Genomic DNA, 16,088 nt, shown 5'->3' with positions numbered 1-16,088 from the left:
TTGAGAGAGAGCTTGTTTCTTCACATAAATTGAAGTCAAGTATGAACATTCAAATAATAACATTGCATTAAAGGGAAAGAATAAAACAAGAATTGTCCACTCTGAACCTCAACACTCATTGTTGAAGAAAGGATTCAGAGATAGCTTGTTTTTCACATAAATTGAATAGTCAAGTATGAACATTCAAAGAATAACATTGCATTAAAGGGAAAGAATGAAACAAGAACAGAGAGATGAGTAAGGATTGAGAGATAGCTTGTTTCTTCACATAAATTGAAGTCAAGTATGAACATTCAAATAATAACATTGCATTAAAGGGAAAGAATAAAACAAGAATTGTCCACTCTGAACCTCAACACTCACTGACTCATTGTTGAAGAGTAAGGATTCCGAGATAGCTTGTTTTTCACATAAATTGAATAGTCAAGTATGAACATTCAAAGAATGACATTGCATTAAAGGGAAAGAATGAAACAAGAACAGAGAGATGACAAACAGTCTCCCTACAACAAAAAAAAAACACTACGGGAGTTTGAGGCTACGGGAGCTTGAGGCCAACTCCAAACACAGAAAACCCACCAAAAAAACACCAACTCTAAAATATCAACAAAACCAACTGAAACAGAAAAGCTGACAGCACCAACGACTGAACTCGAATTCTCCGGGAGCTTGAGGTGAACTCCGATCCCAGAAATACAGCCCAACAGAATGCTAAAAAAGAATGACTAGACCACTAAAGACAGCAAAAAACATGTTCAGATGGTTGATATAACCAGGCATCCTCATGAATTTGATAGACTGCTGACAATTGGGATGATAATGACAAAGATCAAGATGAGCAACAGAATGACCCCAATGCACAGCCACTTTCTGCTACTCCTCTGGTACTCCTTTGCGGATTTGAGATTCTTGGTCCCATCCTTGATGTAGCTCCCCGCGTTTACGACGTGGTGCTCAATGTTGTCCATCTGCTCCCCTTGAGCTTCCACCATCACAGCCATATCAAGGAACACCTGATGCAGCTCCAGGAGGCTCTTCTCTATCTCCTTTGCCGCGTCGTGCCGGCCCTGTATCTCACACACCGTCGGGAGCACATTCCCCCTCCCCCGTTCCTGGATCGCCTTCTGCAAGAATGTCTCGCTCTCCCCCCTCCCGATTATCTTCTCGATCACCTCCTCATCGGCGTGCTCCCCTGTCGCTGTGAAATACCTCCGGACGACGGTCTCCCTGTACTCAGTCATGATCTTCTGCCGGAGATCCTGGAAATCCAACATCAATTCTTTGAGCTTCTTCCTGAGGCCGTTCGTCACCGATGTCCGTGTTCGGTCGATCGGCGTCCCCTCTTGGAACCCGGACAGCCTCCTGTTCGCCAGGTTCTCCCTGTCGAGATCTTCGAGCTTCGATCGGATCGTCCTCGCCTTCCTGAGCACGGCGGTAACATCTAAATTGATCCGATTCCGCAGGGATTTCAGGGAATCAGGCTTGTGGGTCAGTTTGGATTCTTCGTTGGCGTCCTGCAACCGGCCGAGGAGGCCGCGGATCGCCTCCATCTCGTCCTTGACGATGCCGACCTCTTCAAAGAAGCGGCGGAGGCTGTCGTCTTGGGTAGTCATCTCCAGATCGGGGCCAGCTTCGAGGTCTCTCGTGGCCTCCTTCTTGAGATCCACATAGCTGGTGAAGGACTTTGTCATCAAATCGTTCATCTTCGATCTCTCTTTTCTCTCTCTTCTTTCCTTGGTTGATGATTCTTTTTCTTCAAGCTTTCTTTCTTGCTTCTGAATCAGGAAATCTCTCGGGAATTTGTTGAAACGGTAGAAGGAAGAAGCCGCATTATACAGAGAGAGTGGCTCCTCCAACGGTCATATTTTCGCCTAGCCGTTGTCACCCCTGTAAAATGACTAAAGTGTCCTTGAATGACAACGGATAGTTGCATCCGCTGTCCGCCTTTTCTTTTTTGTGTGATAATACAAGGGAAAAAGTTGATCAGGAAAACCACCTCACCGACCGTTAGTAAAATTGGTCCCCCTGCCTATTAAACCTTTTGGCAAGAGACGCACCCGTGGGTTTCGAATTTGTGACGTCCCGGCAAAGTTGACTCTACATACGACCGAAGCCCTTGTGGGCTGTCCGCGTCTTCTTCTTTTCGCTTCTCCTGACGGTGGATTTGACATTTAGCAAGAGGGACGTGGAGGTCATATTCTGTAAAGGCATGGATAGATGCGAGGAAACGTCTTTGTCTCCGTCAGCCAGTAATTGGATCCATCCGTCACTAGCCGTTGCAAAGTGTACGGCGCAAACAGGAAGCATGTGGTGCATCCCACCTCTACGCCTGTAGGACGAGTCCCACGATCTGGAGCAGTCGATCTGGAGAATGGACGGTATTCGTCATGCGGTGGGACCAGCGTTTTGATGAGAAACAGATGTGGTGAAAGTCTGAACCGTTGGGTTCTCAAGATTGACGGCCCGCATCACATGTTGGTGAAACCATCTATTTAAGTAGGGAATGCTGCAAGTCTGGCTGCAGAAGGGGAAGCGTAGGTTTCACTGTAGATAGGGATGTCAATGGATCGGATTTTCTATAATATTTGACCAAAACCGATTCCATTTAGTAGAATTTGATAAACCCGAAGCATGTATGGTTTTGATTTTTTGCTAGTGAATCCAACAAATATTCGAATTTGATGAATATCTGACCCAGATTAGATGTAAGAAAACCAAAATATGATATTAGCTTTTCATCATCCAAATTCAAATAAGAAATTGAATTAGTCTAGCCAACATCCAAAGTGGGATGTATTGGCCCACATCTAAGGGTGTCAACGTGTCGGGTTTATCCGGACCAAACCTTACAGGGTGCGTGTATGGTGACAAATAAGAAGACCCAGGTCTGGACACGAAGGTCCGATTAATACATGGACCCGTGTATAGTTTATAAAATTTTATACCAGACTCGGGCCTGACCCGAGTTCCAATTAAGACCCGTAAATTTTCAATGTAAAAATGCTAAAAAATATTATTTTACCGGGTATGGTCCGGGTCTGGTTTATGTAGTTCTTATCGGGTCCAGGTATGGTTTCTCTTATAGCATACTCGATTAGACTCAGATCCGGACCCAATACCATACCCAAAAATCTGATCCAAGTCTGATTCCACCTGGGTCCGAACCAAACACGACCCATTGACTAATACTTTGAAGAGAAATGTTCTAGACAGATCTCATTTTTATTAGGTGATCCCAAGTTAAGTCCTGACAAAAAAACGTGGTTATAAGTGTTTTTTTATGGAATCTTGGCTTGTATTACCAAAAAATATGTTTTAGATAGAATCAATTTACTAAAAACTTAGAATCTTTTATCATATATATCCAAATATAACGTCACGCCCCCCCTGTAACCTCATGCTAACTACCTCTCTTGGGGTAGCTGGAGGAAAGTATGGTCTATATTTATTGAGAGAAACCGATCTGATAGATGGGGAAGTTGTTTGGGTCTGTGTACAGGATCAGACCTTTTCGGTAGCCTCATGCTACCTCTCTTTATTTCAGTCGAACTTGCTTGGATTCTCTCCTTCGATAAAGCGCAAACACAGTCAAACTTGCTTGGATTCAAATCAGACTGCGTTTCGAGCTTGGGCTCCCAAACCTTTGCTTGGATTCTCTCCTTCGATAAAGCGCAAACACAGTCAAACTTGCATAAGTGGGGTATACAGATGCCTAGCTGATGTGTTCTATGTCTTGACAGTGAAGAAGAAGATGGGTTTAACATCTTTTGGGAATGCCAGTACTTTCAATCTATTTTCAAGGCAGCGTGGTCCATTCTGAATGTGGTCATGAAAAGAGAATCATGGTTCAGGGATCCGTTTCTGATCAATATGAGGTAATGGTTTAACAGCATCAGCTGGTGCTTCATTTGGTTCTGTTGGCTTTGCACTGCTTGAAGGAATGCAATGCGCGCATCTATGATGATAACCACCACCCCCAACGATCATTTCTCGCCGCATCATATTGAACGTGTATCTGATGGCTGGCAGTAAATGGGGGTTTAGCAAGTGTGAATGGCTGAGACCGATGTTGAAAAACAGCCCTTTTTTGTTTTCTTCCCTTCAAGCTGATCTCTCGACGACCTGATCTGAATTTCATACACTTTGTATTGTTCTGAATGAGTTAATAAAGTACGTACTGTTTTTCTTTCCCTCAAAAAAAAAATAAAATATATACAACAACTCCACCTGTGTATAACTGTTTAGTTATACATTGCCGGTCCAACCGGTCCCAAGCCCGGATAACGGAGGAGGGTTGCGGTGGGCCAGTGACGGCCAACATAAAAACTTAGTCATACCCTATGAATATGAACCAATATGAGAATTTCGTTGGGGCGTTTTCTACTGAGCGACGCGTTGTACTCTATAGGCCTGGAGGCAGTGATAAATGGGCAAGGGTTGCTAGGTCGTCGATCGGAAACGATGCATCACACCGGCACCTGGGTGTGGTGTCAAATAAGCAAGGATTCTCGCACTTTGTTGGACGGGTGGGGTTAAAGAAGTTACTTCAAAACCATAAAATTAGGTTAGACACTTGGAACATAGAGTCTTTAACTGGTAAGTTGGTAGAGTTAGTAGATGTTATGTGTAGGAGAAAAATTGATATGTTATGCCTACAAGATACCAAATGGGTAGGTGAGAAGGCAAAAGTGATAGAACCTCAGGGATATAAGATTTGGTATACAGGAATAAATAGAAATAGGAATGGAGTAGGGATTGTTATGAGTCATGAGTTTATAGATAAGGTAGTTGAGGTCTGTAGGAAGAGTGGTAGGATTTTACTTATTAAATTAGTATTAGGTACGGATATTATTAATATTATTAGTGTATATGCACCTCAAGTAGGTTTAGATGATTCCATTAAGCATCAATTTTGGAAAGATTTAGATAGAGTAGTATAAGGGATATCTTATGGTGAAAAGTTTTTCATCGGCAGTGACCTTAATGGACATGTAGGCATTAGTAGGGATGGATTTGAGAGTATCCATGGAGGCTATGGTATAAAAGAAAGAAACGAAAGTCGAGAAAGGATTTTAGATTTTGGTTTGTCTTATGATATGATCTTAGCAAACACTTGGTTTAGGAAGAGGGAGTCTCGCCTAGTAACATTTAAAAGTGGGGTTAATACGAGTCAGATAGATTTTTTCCTACTTAGAAAGAGAGATAGGGGTTGTTGCATCGATTGTAAGGTTATATCGGGAGAAAGTATATCTACACAACATAGAGTCTTAATTTTAGACCTTAGAATTAGACAATGTCGTAAAAGGGATAGACATAGAATAGATCCTAGAATTAAGTGATGGGCACTGAAAGGCGCTAAACAAAGAATGTTTGTAGAGCAAGTAGTTAAGGAAGTTGACTGGTGTCTCGAAAAGGATTCAGACTCAATGTGGAATAAGATAGCGGGTGGTATGAGAAAGATGGCTAAGGAGGTATTGGGTGAGTCTAAAGGCGGTGCACCGCTAGGTAAGGATACATCATGGTGGAACGATGATGTCAAATTAGCTATTAAGGTTAAAAGAGAGTGTTATAGAAATCTAAGTAAGAGTCGTGATAATGAGAATTTAGAAAAGTATATGATAGCAAAGAAGGAAGCTAAAAAAGTAGTTCGGAACGTGAGGGATAAGATATATGAGGAGGTTTATAACAAGTTGGATACCAAAGAGGGCGAGAAGGATATTTATAGGCTTGCAAAGATGAGAGATAGGAAATCGAGGGGTCTGGGTATGATTAGATGTATCAAAGATGAAACACAAAGGGTTTTAGTCAAATATGAGGAGATTAAGGAGAGGTGAAAAGATTATTTTGATAAGCTATTTAATGATAGTCATGCTCAAGATCTTGGAGACTTGTTCATTCTTTTTCATGAGATGAATCGTGACTTCTTGCGCAAGATTAAAAAAAAATCAATTGCATAGGCTTTGAAGAAAATGAAATCAAGAAGGGCAGTTGGCCCAGATGGTATACCTATCGAGGCTTGGAAATGCTTGGGAGAGAAAGGTTTTGAATGATTGACAAATATTTTTAACAAGATTTGACGGACAAATAAGATGCCTAATGAGTGGAGGAAGAGTACTTTGGTGCCTCTATATAAGAATAAGGATGATATACAAGATTGCACAAACTGTCGTGGTATAAAACTCATGAGTCATACTATGAAACTTTGGGAGAGGGTGATTGAGTTTAGGTTGAGGAAGATTGTCATGATATCGAAGAATCAATTTGGTTTTATGCCTGGAAGATCAAATATGGAAGTTATACATCTTCTTAGATAACTTATTGAGAGAAATAGAGAGAGGAACAAAGATTTGCATATGGTTTTTATTGATTTCTAGAAGGCATATGATAGAGTACCTAGGGACGTTCTCTGGTGGACAATGATGAAGAAAGGTGTTTCTCTCAAGTACATTAGTATAATTAAGGATATGTATGAAAGAGTAGTAACCAATGTCCGCACTTGTGGAGGGGTGACAACAAATTTTCCTATAACGGTTGGGTTACATCAAGGATCTGCTTTAAGCCCTTTCCTTTTTGTCATAGTGATGGATGAGCTTACGAGATCAATTCAAGAAAATGTGTCGTGGTGTATATTGTTTGTTGATGATATTGTTTTGATTGATGAGTCTAGAGCTGGGGTTAATGCGAAGTTAGAATTATGGAGACAGACATTGGAAGCAAGAGATTTTAAGTTGAGTAAGAGTAAGACAAAATATATGGAATGTCGGTTTAGTAAGCAACGAAGTAGTCATGGGAGTGTAGTGAAGCTTGGTGAGTAAGAAATACCAGTGGATAATTGTTTCAAATATTTGGGATCTATTATTCAAAAGTACGGAGAAATTAATGGAGATGTAAATCATAGGATAAAGGTTGGGTGAATGAAATGGAAGAGTGCAATTGAAGTGTTGTGCGATTGTAGAATGCCATTGCGGTTGAAGGGAAAGTTTTATAGGACGACTATTAGGCCCGCTTTACTATATGGTACGGAATGTTGGGCTGCCAAGAGACATCATATTCAAAAAATGAGTGTAGCTGAGATGCGTATGCTTAGATGGATGTGTGAAAATACAATAAAAGATAAGATTCGTAACGATGAGATATGCAAGAAGGTAGGCATTGCACCCATTGAAAATAAGATGAGAGAGAATCGTTTACGATGGTTTGGACATATTCGGCGAAGGCCTAATGATGCTTCAGTTAGAAGGATGGAGAAATGGAAAAATATATTAGTTAAAAGAGGTCGAGGTAGGCCTAGGAAGACTTGGATGGAGATAATAGGAAAGGATATGAATGCTTTGAACCGCACCGAGGACATGACATTGGATAGAAATGATTGGAAAAGAAGGATTCATGTGGAAGACCCAGAATGATTTTCTTTGTTGGTTCATATCGCCGACCCCAATTGTTTTGGGATGAAGGCGTAGTTGTTGTTGTTGTGAAAAAAAATATATACAACCTAATATGATATCACCTTCCAATTAAATTCCAACTAGATCAAACCTTATCTTAAAAATGAGGATCAGACACAATGATCCAAGTTTCAAATACAAAGATCCAAAAAAAATGTAAAATAATAAAATTGATCCAAATGGACCTTTTTGGAACTAGTTCCCTTTGTGGCACTCCTGCATCAAATTTAGAGGTCGAAGGAGGGCACTCGACGAGTTTTATGCAGCTGGGACTGCGACCAAAGGTGTGGCAAGCTAAGGCCAACACTACCAGGTCGACAATCCTAGACATAGTTTCTTTGTGTAATATATATATATATATATATATATATATATATATATAGAGAGAGAGAGAGAGAGAGAGAGAACTGAACATATTAGGCTTCATTTTCTCGTTCTGCCCCCTATAGTTTGGAGTGTTTTATGATAGATCTGAATCATTAGATCGATTTAGTGAGAATCAACTCTTGGACCATTTTTTCAATGAAAAAATGTATTTTTATGAGCCAAAAAAATTTGATGTCTTTATAGCCATTGATTTTGCATCATCGGAAAAACCTGTATACAAGTCAGATTTCGGAAATCTAAAAGCCTGTTCACGCTAAACAAAAACCATAGATCACATCTATGGTGTTAAATGTGAAAAAAATACCTAAAAACTATGATTTTTAAGGAGCAGAACCAGCAGACATATATATATATATATATATATATATATATATATATATATATATATATATATTGCATGGTGTATCGTCATACACCCAAAGTATCTGACCAAAATCGGACAGTTTTTTCGAGCGGTGGTCTTCACTGCTGCTAAATGTCATTTTTTTGAAAAAAAAATGATCTGCAGTGCAAGGCCGCATGTCCGAGCTGGACCGACGCTGGAGTAGTCTGACGATACACTATATATATATATATATATATATATATATATATATATATATATATATATATATATACTGCATCCAATATTACCATATACATTTCATATCAAGGTCAACCTTATGTATCTATTGTATATGAATCAAATTCATATTTGGATAAAGAATGAAAGGGGCCCGGTCAAAGCCCAGCCCGTCAATTAACGTGCTGGCCTATTGGGAAAACCCAGGCCCATGGGATTAAATGGGTCGGGTATATATATATATATATATATATATATATATATATATATATATATAGAGAGAGAGAGAGAGAGAGAGAGAGAGAGGGTTGGTGCTGCCCCTTTGCTCCTTCTGCCCTGTTAGGCCCCTTCAAAAATCATTTTTTTTTTGCAATTTTTCTCGCATCTAACACCATAAATGTGATCTATAGGTTTTGTTTAGTAGGAACCGGATTTTGGATCACCAGAATCTCTGACCTGTATAGAGGGGTTTTCCGTGATCCAAAATCAATGGCTATGAAGGCATCAGTTTTTCTTGGCTCATAAAATTTTTCATCTAAAAAACATGATCCAAGAGTTGATTCCCACTAAATCGGCATGCTAAAGACATCTAAATGTTCAGATCTATCATAAAAACACTTCAAACTATGCGGCCTAACGGGGCAGAATAAGAAAAGTGGGCCTACTATATTCAGTTCTCATATATATATATATATATATATATATATATATATATATATATACACACACACACACACGGCTTGTGTCGGCCCACAACGGGGCGGGCTGAGCTAGAGGCCCAGTTCTGGCTGAGCTAGGGCTAAATTTATTGGCCTAGGCCCAGGCCAGTGCCCACATCTAAGCATGATACAGTCCACTTTTAATTCATTTGTGCCTTTAGAAAGGGTGTGTTTGGATCATAGTGGCCAACGACGGATACAAGTACTAGTGTAGGTACGAAATGCATGTACGGGTATGCAAGGCCCTCAAAAGTTTCAGGAATGTTTTTATTAAAATGTGTATCTAAAAGTTTTGATTTGAGTTTCATACGTGATTTTGGTACGTGGTTTCCTTGACAATAATACTATGTTAATTGGGATGAAAAGAAACACTAAGAAAAACAAAAATACTAAGGGTATATTTGCAAATGAGATTCACTTTCTAAATCTCACAAGAACTCGAATCTCATGGGGTCTCACACAAATGAAATTCACTTTCTCGCGAGGGTACTTTTTAATTATGTTTAGTTGCTTTTGCCAAAAAAAAAAATGAGATTCACTTTCTAAAGTGTACAAGCAAGTGAATCTATGTGATCGAACCAAACATACCCTAAAAAATCAAAATATCATGTAATTTCACCATGTATAGCTATAACAATGGGCCAATGTCTAACCAAATAAAGAAAAATTATAGAACAATTTCAAGCTAAATAATAAAGAAAAAATATAGAACAATTTCAAGCTAAATAATAAAGAAAAAACATAGAACAAATTGACCATAATATGGTGAATAGGGTAAATGCTCTCTTTTAAGAATTTATGAAAAGTATATACAACTATGAGCATGATATCATATCTTTCATATCTTGTCAAATCTCAATCATGAAATTGATATAAAATGCATAAAACACAGGTTTAGATTGAAGAAAGAGAAATAACCTCTCATGGCAGTCTCAATGGAAGTGAGAGAAGACTGCCTGATTGTCACCACCACAGATGAAACCATGTTTGGTACTGATTTCACTTGTACTGGAGATTAATTTCTTATATTCTTAGGGAAGAGTTTCATTAGCATTTAGAAATGAGTTTCTTGGTAATTTTCAAACTGATTTAAATGTTTTTGAAATCAGTTTGGTACCCTGAAACCGGACACACAATGCAAAATAGAGTTTCTATGCAACTATTGTTTGTATTAAGGATGTTGAAGGAGAGGGAAGGGAGCATGTACATATCCTCTCATAATGGATGCAGTATAATTGGATTTGGATATAGATCTGTACTCAGTTAGGGTGGATCCTTGCTTAATCCAAATTCGAATAGCTTTTTCCCCTTATGCAGCCATATTTACATCAAAATGAGTTCAGGTTTTAATTGGAGTTAGGCCTTCTTGGAATTTGGATAATAAAAACCCCAAACCAGATCCAGCAATTATGAAGACGGGTTTTGAAACGGTATAGGGTGTCCAAGTAACCAGTCCACTGGGGATCCCACCCAAACCCAAGTCATCAGAATCCTGCATATTTTAAAGTGTGACCAGAAAAGAAAAATGAGAAGGGAAAATATTAGGGCTGTCAACAGGTCGGGTATCTGACCCATTACGGTGTACTCATATCAGCCCAAGTAACAAGTTGGATTCGGGTTCAGGTTCAGGTTTTGTCAGGCCAAGAAAATGAAATCTCCAACCCATATCCGTGTAATTTCATAAGCTTGTTTTTACTAAAAATAATAAAATACATATAAAACACCAGGCTCAAAAAAACCCAATCATGTCGGATATCCTTCAAAAATCATAAACCAAACCCAGCCCGTATATTACTCAGGCCAGCCTCAGATTGGCATCTTTTATGCCAATACCCAGAAATTCGAGTTCGGGTCAGGTCAGGTACCCGATACAAACTCGACCCATTGGCAGACCTAAGACCTAGGAAAGAACCATAAACTTGAGGGCTGTCTCGTTATTTAGAAATTGGAGGACAATCCTGCCCTTGACAACATTCCCATATTACGCGTCTGCTTCGGAATATGCTCTGTCGACGACCCGACGACGTTGAATCTTCTCACCTTTTATCCTCAAAAACAGATATAATGCATCGTGCGCCTTCGACGTGCCACGTGGCACTACCTGATAGGATGGTGATCGGACTCTCGCCATCCGCCTCTCGTCGCTCAACCAGAGCAAAAGCCGATAATCGGATAACGAGTCTTTTTTGAGACGTTACATTACATGGTTTATCACATTATCCGCTTATTTATATGTGGCCTACTGTAATTCAGCTAAGCACATTTATCCTCTCTCTCTCTCTCTCGACCATGTGTGAGTTGTCATTGTAGAGAGGAGGAAAAGTTCTCGGTTCATAGACATCACCCCTTGGACACACTAAATTCCAGGTTGGTTTTTGTTTCATTTCTTCCTGAGCTGTTTTCTTAAGAGTTTTTCTTTTTTTAATTTTTCTCTGTTTTTGTTTTTGTTTTTGTTTTGTTTTTTTGTGGTAAAAATTGGCTATTGGTTCTTACTCAAGTGCCTAAAGTTGGTTTCTGTAGATTTTGTGGTAGTGTGTTGCCTATCTGACTGATAATGGTTCTGCATAATTTCGTTTGTAAGATAAAGGATTGTTGATTTATGTACCGATCTGATTAAGTCATTTCTGTATGTGTGTTTAAGATTTTCAGTAGTTTTTATTGTAACAAGATTTTATGTTTGCCCATGCTTATAATTGCCAAGAAGTGATTGAAATTACTGTTGCTACTGCCCACAAGGGCTCCACTCATCAGGTAGGGCGACTTGTGAATGTCACCAAGTTGGTAGGTCGTCACAAGTTCGAAACCCATGGATGGCATCCCTTGCTGCTAGATCGAAGCTGAGTGTACTCCCTGGTAGGCTTGGAGGACCTCAAGTGTTTGACCAACTTTAGCCCAGCCAATGTGCGGTTGGTGATGGGGGTTTTTCTCATGTATTATCCAAAAAAAAATAAAAAATTACTGTTGTTACTGAATTTTAGAGTCCTGTTAGTTGATTGGATGTGTACCGTATCTGTACACCACTAAAGAAAAATTTATTTTTTCTCCTGATGATAGATTGCTGTGAATCGTTTCAATTTATTTGGAAATTTACAAGAAGCACTGTGCCTTTGGTTTAGCTGCTAATTACTAATAGCTTTTGCTTGTAAGCAGATGAGTATCTTGAACAAGTCCATCACTCCTCTTGGATCACATTCCATGGTGGCACCCCAATCTAGCACCCAATTTAGAAGAAAAATGGCAATGGTTACAAGCAGCCATTCTTCGACCGAGTCTGGGCACAGAAGCACACAGCTTGGTGCAAAGCAGCAGAGGCTAAGCGGTGTTCTTGAGTTAGACAACAACAATGCCTCCAAACTATTTGGTTTGCTCCCTCAAGATGAGCTCTGCAACTTCATTCCCGACCCGATTGCCCATGTCAATACAGAGAAGGCATTCACGACAGTGCCGGATGATGCGGCATTCAAACCATTTACTTTAGGCTTTATCTGGTCACTAATGGAGAACGAGCAGATCAGCATGATCAAGGATAAAATGGCAAGCCTCGACTTCTTTGGTTCAGAGTCAGCTGCTGATACTCTTGTTGTGAGTGTGTCCTCAGCTGTGAAGCTCCAACACCGTCAGATGGATCAAATTGCAAAGAAGATGCAGAAGCTAACCGCTGCAACTCGCGTCAGCATTAAGAACACGATCGATCCATCGGTGATTGCCGGTTTTGTCATTAGTTATGAGAAGGCAGGCTCGCATGTTATTGATCTCAGCGTGAAAGGTAAATTGGATGAATTGGTAGCTCACATTGAATCAAAGGATCAAAGCTATGCAAGTAATAATGAGAGATGTATGTTCATGAACAGAGAGAACTAAGCAGCAACACCTGAAAACTATTACAACCATCAACTTTGGGCAGTATGTGGGCTTTCTTTCAGCTCCAAAATTTTGACAAGAGAGACCTGATTTTGTTTTATTATTATATTGACAGACTGAATATAACAACAATGAGTCACCTAAGTGACCCAAAAGATGTGAATTACATATATCTCATATATCATGTATGAATTATTCTGTATATTACTAAGAAAATCATGCCCTTGCTGTAATGATATTCCTGTCTGTAGATCTTTGTGGATCTTCCACATCTCTTTTTAGAGAACATAAACATCAAGTAGATATTTGTCTCTATATACAGAACAGATTGGAAAATCATTGTTCAGTATTGAATTAGCTGTTGCTTGGATTTTCCCTTACAAATGCCTCTCTCTCTCTCTCTCTCTCTCTCTCTCTCTCTCTCTCTCTCTCTCTCTCTCTCTCTCTAGAAATGTGATGCAAATTCTCCACTACAGGTGTGAATGAATTGGATTCATTTGGACCTTTGATCCAAATCAAACACCTTATTCTCTGACACGGATTTTAAAATAACTGAAATTGTAATAAAATCAAACTTAGAATCATTAATTGGCTTTTCCAGATTCTGATCACATTTTTCCGTCAAAACTATGTTTGGATCCGGACCAAATAAAAGTTCTCCCATGGGGAAGTCCATGTGAAAGCGCTTTGACTCGGGTATCCAAACACTGCCTAAATGGAATTTGGATTAGGTGAAAATCAACCAAAGATTGGCAAGACAGGAACTATTACAAGGTCCCCCACCTAGAACAAAGAACCAAGTTGAAGAAAGGATTTGGAAATCCAAAATCTACATTTTCTTCTAAGGCTCTTCTTTGCTCTCAAGTCTATATTGTTACGGTCTGAAGTGCATGAGCATTGTAATGTCACAACCTTTTTTTCTCAGGAACATGAGACGCCTAGGATGCAGACTAGGCAAGCCTGTGGGGGCAGAAGTCGCACGTTGGAGCAACCCGAGAGCAACATGAGACGGTGCTTTAAGAGAAGGCATTGAGGAGTGGAAGCGATGTGTGGGAAGCAACTATCCAAAGTAACTACGTAGAAGCGGATGCCAAATCAATGATGTCAACACTTTAGAGGCCCAACAAGACTAGAGGCTCGTGGGCAAGCAACAACCTGGGAGGGACGACCACACTCGAAGCCACAAAGGCAAGCAGTGTGCAGGGCAATCACCAATGAGCACGAACAACCTACAATTAATACAAGCAAGAACACAAGTGGTGCAATGAGACACCAAGCAAGCAACCGAAAGGGGCAAAGGCACAATGTCTAAAAATTTAACTTGTATTCAAAAGTTAGCCAAGTGGCACTTACAAACGCGACACAGAGGTATCATGCAGACTCACTATGGGGTAATGTGAGGTGGGAAGATCTTGGAGAGTAGGCCTTTGAAAGGAGCTCTACCTACCAAAGAGATCCCCACTAAAGAAGTTATGGATGCTGACTCCCCAAGGATAGGAGGAACCCCAAAAATATCTGAGAAACTATAAAAAATTTAGGAGGGTTCTTCCTATCTATAGGTTGCAGCATGGGTACACGTTGGTACAGAGCTCGTGGCACCACGTCTCACCTTAAGCTATTTACAAGGCCATAATGGCCTATTGAGCCACATAGGGCTTTAGGTAAAGGCTATAGAGGGCTAAAGAAGCAAAAAAGATGACCTAGCTATGCTATGGCACGCACGTGCCACGGTTGCGCATATGGGTACAACATTCTCTCCCGCCAAAAATGTCATTGTCCTCTACGACTATTGTAGCCAATCGAGGTACTCATCGAACTTCGCTTGAAATTGGGAGAGCTTTCTGGTGTCCTCCCATGTTTTGGCTTCGAGAAGGTCCTTCTACTTGATGAAAAATTCTTTGTAGCCACCATATGAATTGTTGCGATGGTTGAGGATGTAGTCAATTTTTCGGTTATCAATAGTCCTAAGTGGCATTAAAGGCCATGTTGGTTGGCTTCTATTAAAGTTTTCACCATCAAGATGATAGGGCTTGAGCTTACTGACATGAAAGGCCAGTGCAACTGGAAGTGCGAGAGTAGTTTCACCCTATAGGCGAAATTGTCTACCCTTTTCGAAATGTTAAAGGGGCCTTTATACTTAGGCCCTTGTGTAGCTTTTGAAAGGCACAGATTCGTTCCACACTGAACTTGATCATCACTTGGACACCACCGTCGAAAGCCAGGGGTCGACGTTTATGATCCACCCACTTCTTCATGCGTGTAGCTGCCTTCTGTAGGAATTTCTTTGCAATATATGTTCTCTTCTGCCAGTCATGAATGAACTGATGGGCAAGGGTGTTTTGTCTGAATAGCGGACAGCTACGGTGAGGCATCAGGGGTTGCTGGCCGATAGTGAGTTCAAAGAGGCTATGTCATGTAGATTCATTTTTTTGCAAGTTGAAGTTGAATTGGGCAACATTTAACAATTTCATCCAGTCTCTTTGGTTGGAAATGACAAAGTGTCTTAGATAATCATCAAGCAGTGCATTCATTCTTTTAGTTTGCCCATCTGTCTACAGATGATGGATAGTTGAAAAATGAAGTTTCGACCCCAAGAGTTTGAACACCTCAGTCCAGAAATTGCCAATGAAGCGAGAATTGTGATCACTGACGAGAATTGCAGTCTATGATGCACGTAGGTGGAGCAAGGATGAAGATAGAATATTTTGATAACCGGTCCACCACTACAAAGATCAATCTGAATACATCAATGACTGAAAGTGCTAAGATGAAGTCTATGAAGATGCTTTGTCACAGACGATTGGAGATCGGCAAAGGCTGAAAGCAACTCTCAGGTTTTTTATTGTTGGACTTGTCTTGCTGACAAATGAGGTAAGTCTTCACATATTCTTCAATATCGTTGTGCATATGGTTGGAGAGTAGTAGAATAACAATGTTAAAGGACAAATAGAATGGGTTAGAGACCAACCTATTCATAAAGGTAATTTTAATATGCCAAAACACTAAAAATTAATTATATTGTAGTACATAAAAATATGACATTTTATAAAGAAGTGTTCATCTCCTTGATTCGTATGATTCATTCTTATGATAAAAGATAGTATGTGAAGTCAC

At 39.9% G+C, this 16,088-nt stretch overlaps 1 protein-coding gene and 1 pseudogene across 2 annotated transcripts; one reads left to right on the top strand and one right to left on the bottom strand.

The window, feature by feature from the left end:
• Positions 1 to 430: 430 nt before the first annotated feature.
• LOC149839381 (syntaxin-111 pseudogene) lies at positions 431 to 1,770 on the bottom strand (annotated as a pseudogene). Its single transcript, XR_016431479.1, has one exon. The product of XR_016431479.1 is annotated as a syntaxin-111 pseudogene (transcript).
• Positions 1,771 to 11,360: 9,590 nt separating this feature from the next.
• On the top strand, positions 11,361 to 13,272 carry LOC149839380 (ATP synthase delta chain, chloroplastic-like). Its single transcript, XM_090004106.1, has 3 exons — positions 11,361 to 11,480; positions 12,264 to 12,879; positions 12,965 to 13,272. Exons 2-3 carry the CDS (start codon positions 12,264 to 12,266, stop codon positions 13,048 to 13,050), a joined length of 702 nt encoding a protein of 233 aa, XP_089860232.1. The 5' UTR covers positions 11,361 to 11,480; the 3' UTR covers positions 13,051 to 13,272.
• Positions 13,273 to 16,088: the final 2,816 nt, after the last annotated feature.

The sequence above is a fragment of the Nuphar pumila genome, chromosome 4, assembly GCF_984573655.1.
Source record: "Nuphar pumila chromosome 4, dmNupPumi1.hap1.1, whole genome shotgun sequence".
NCBI classification, from domain to species: domain Eukaryota; kingdom Viridiplantae; phylum Streptophyta; class Magnoliopsida; order Nymphaeales; family Nymphaeaceae; genus Nuphar; species Nuphar pumila.
The sequence above is the reverse complement of the archived record's forward strand: the minus strand, read 5'-3'. Positions and strand labels throughout refer to the sequence as shown.

Excerpts from the sequence above, each read along its gene's own strand:
- LOC149839380 (XM_090004106.1), top strand. The coding sequence starts at position 12,264 with ATGAGTATCTTGAACAAGTCCATCACTCCTCTTGGATCACATTCCATG. Across the intron at positions 12,880-12,964 it reads TATTGATCTCAGCGTGAAAG|AGAGAACTAAGCAGCAACAC; the intron begins GTAAATTGGATG and ends GTTCATGAACAG.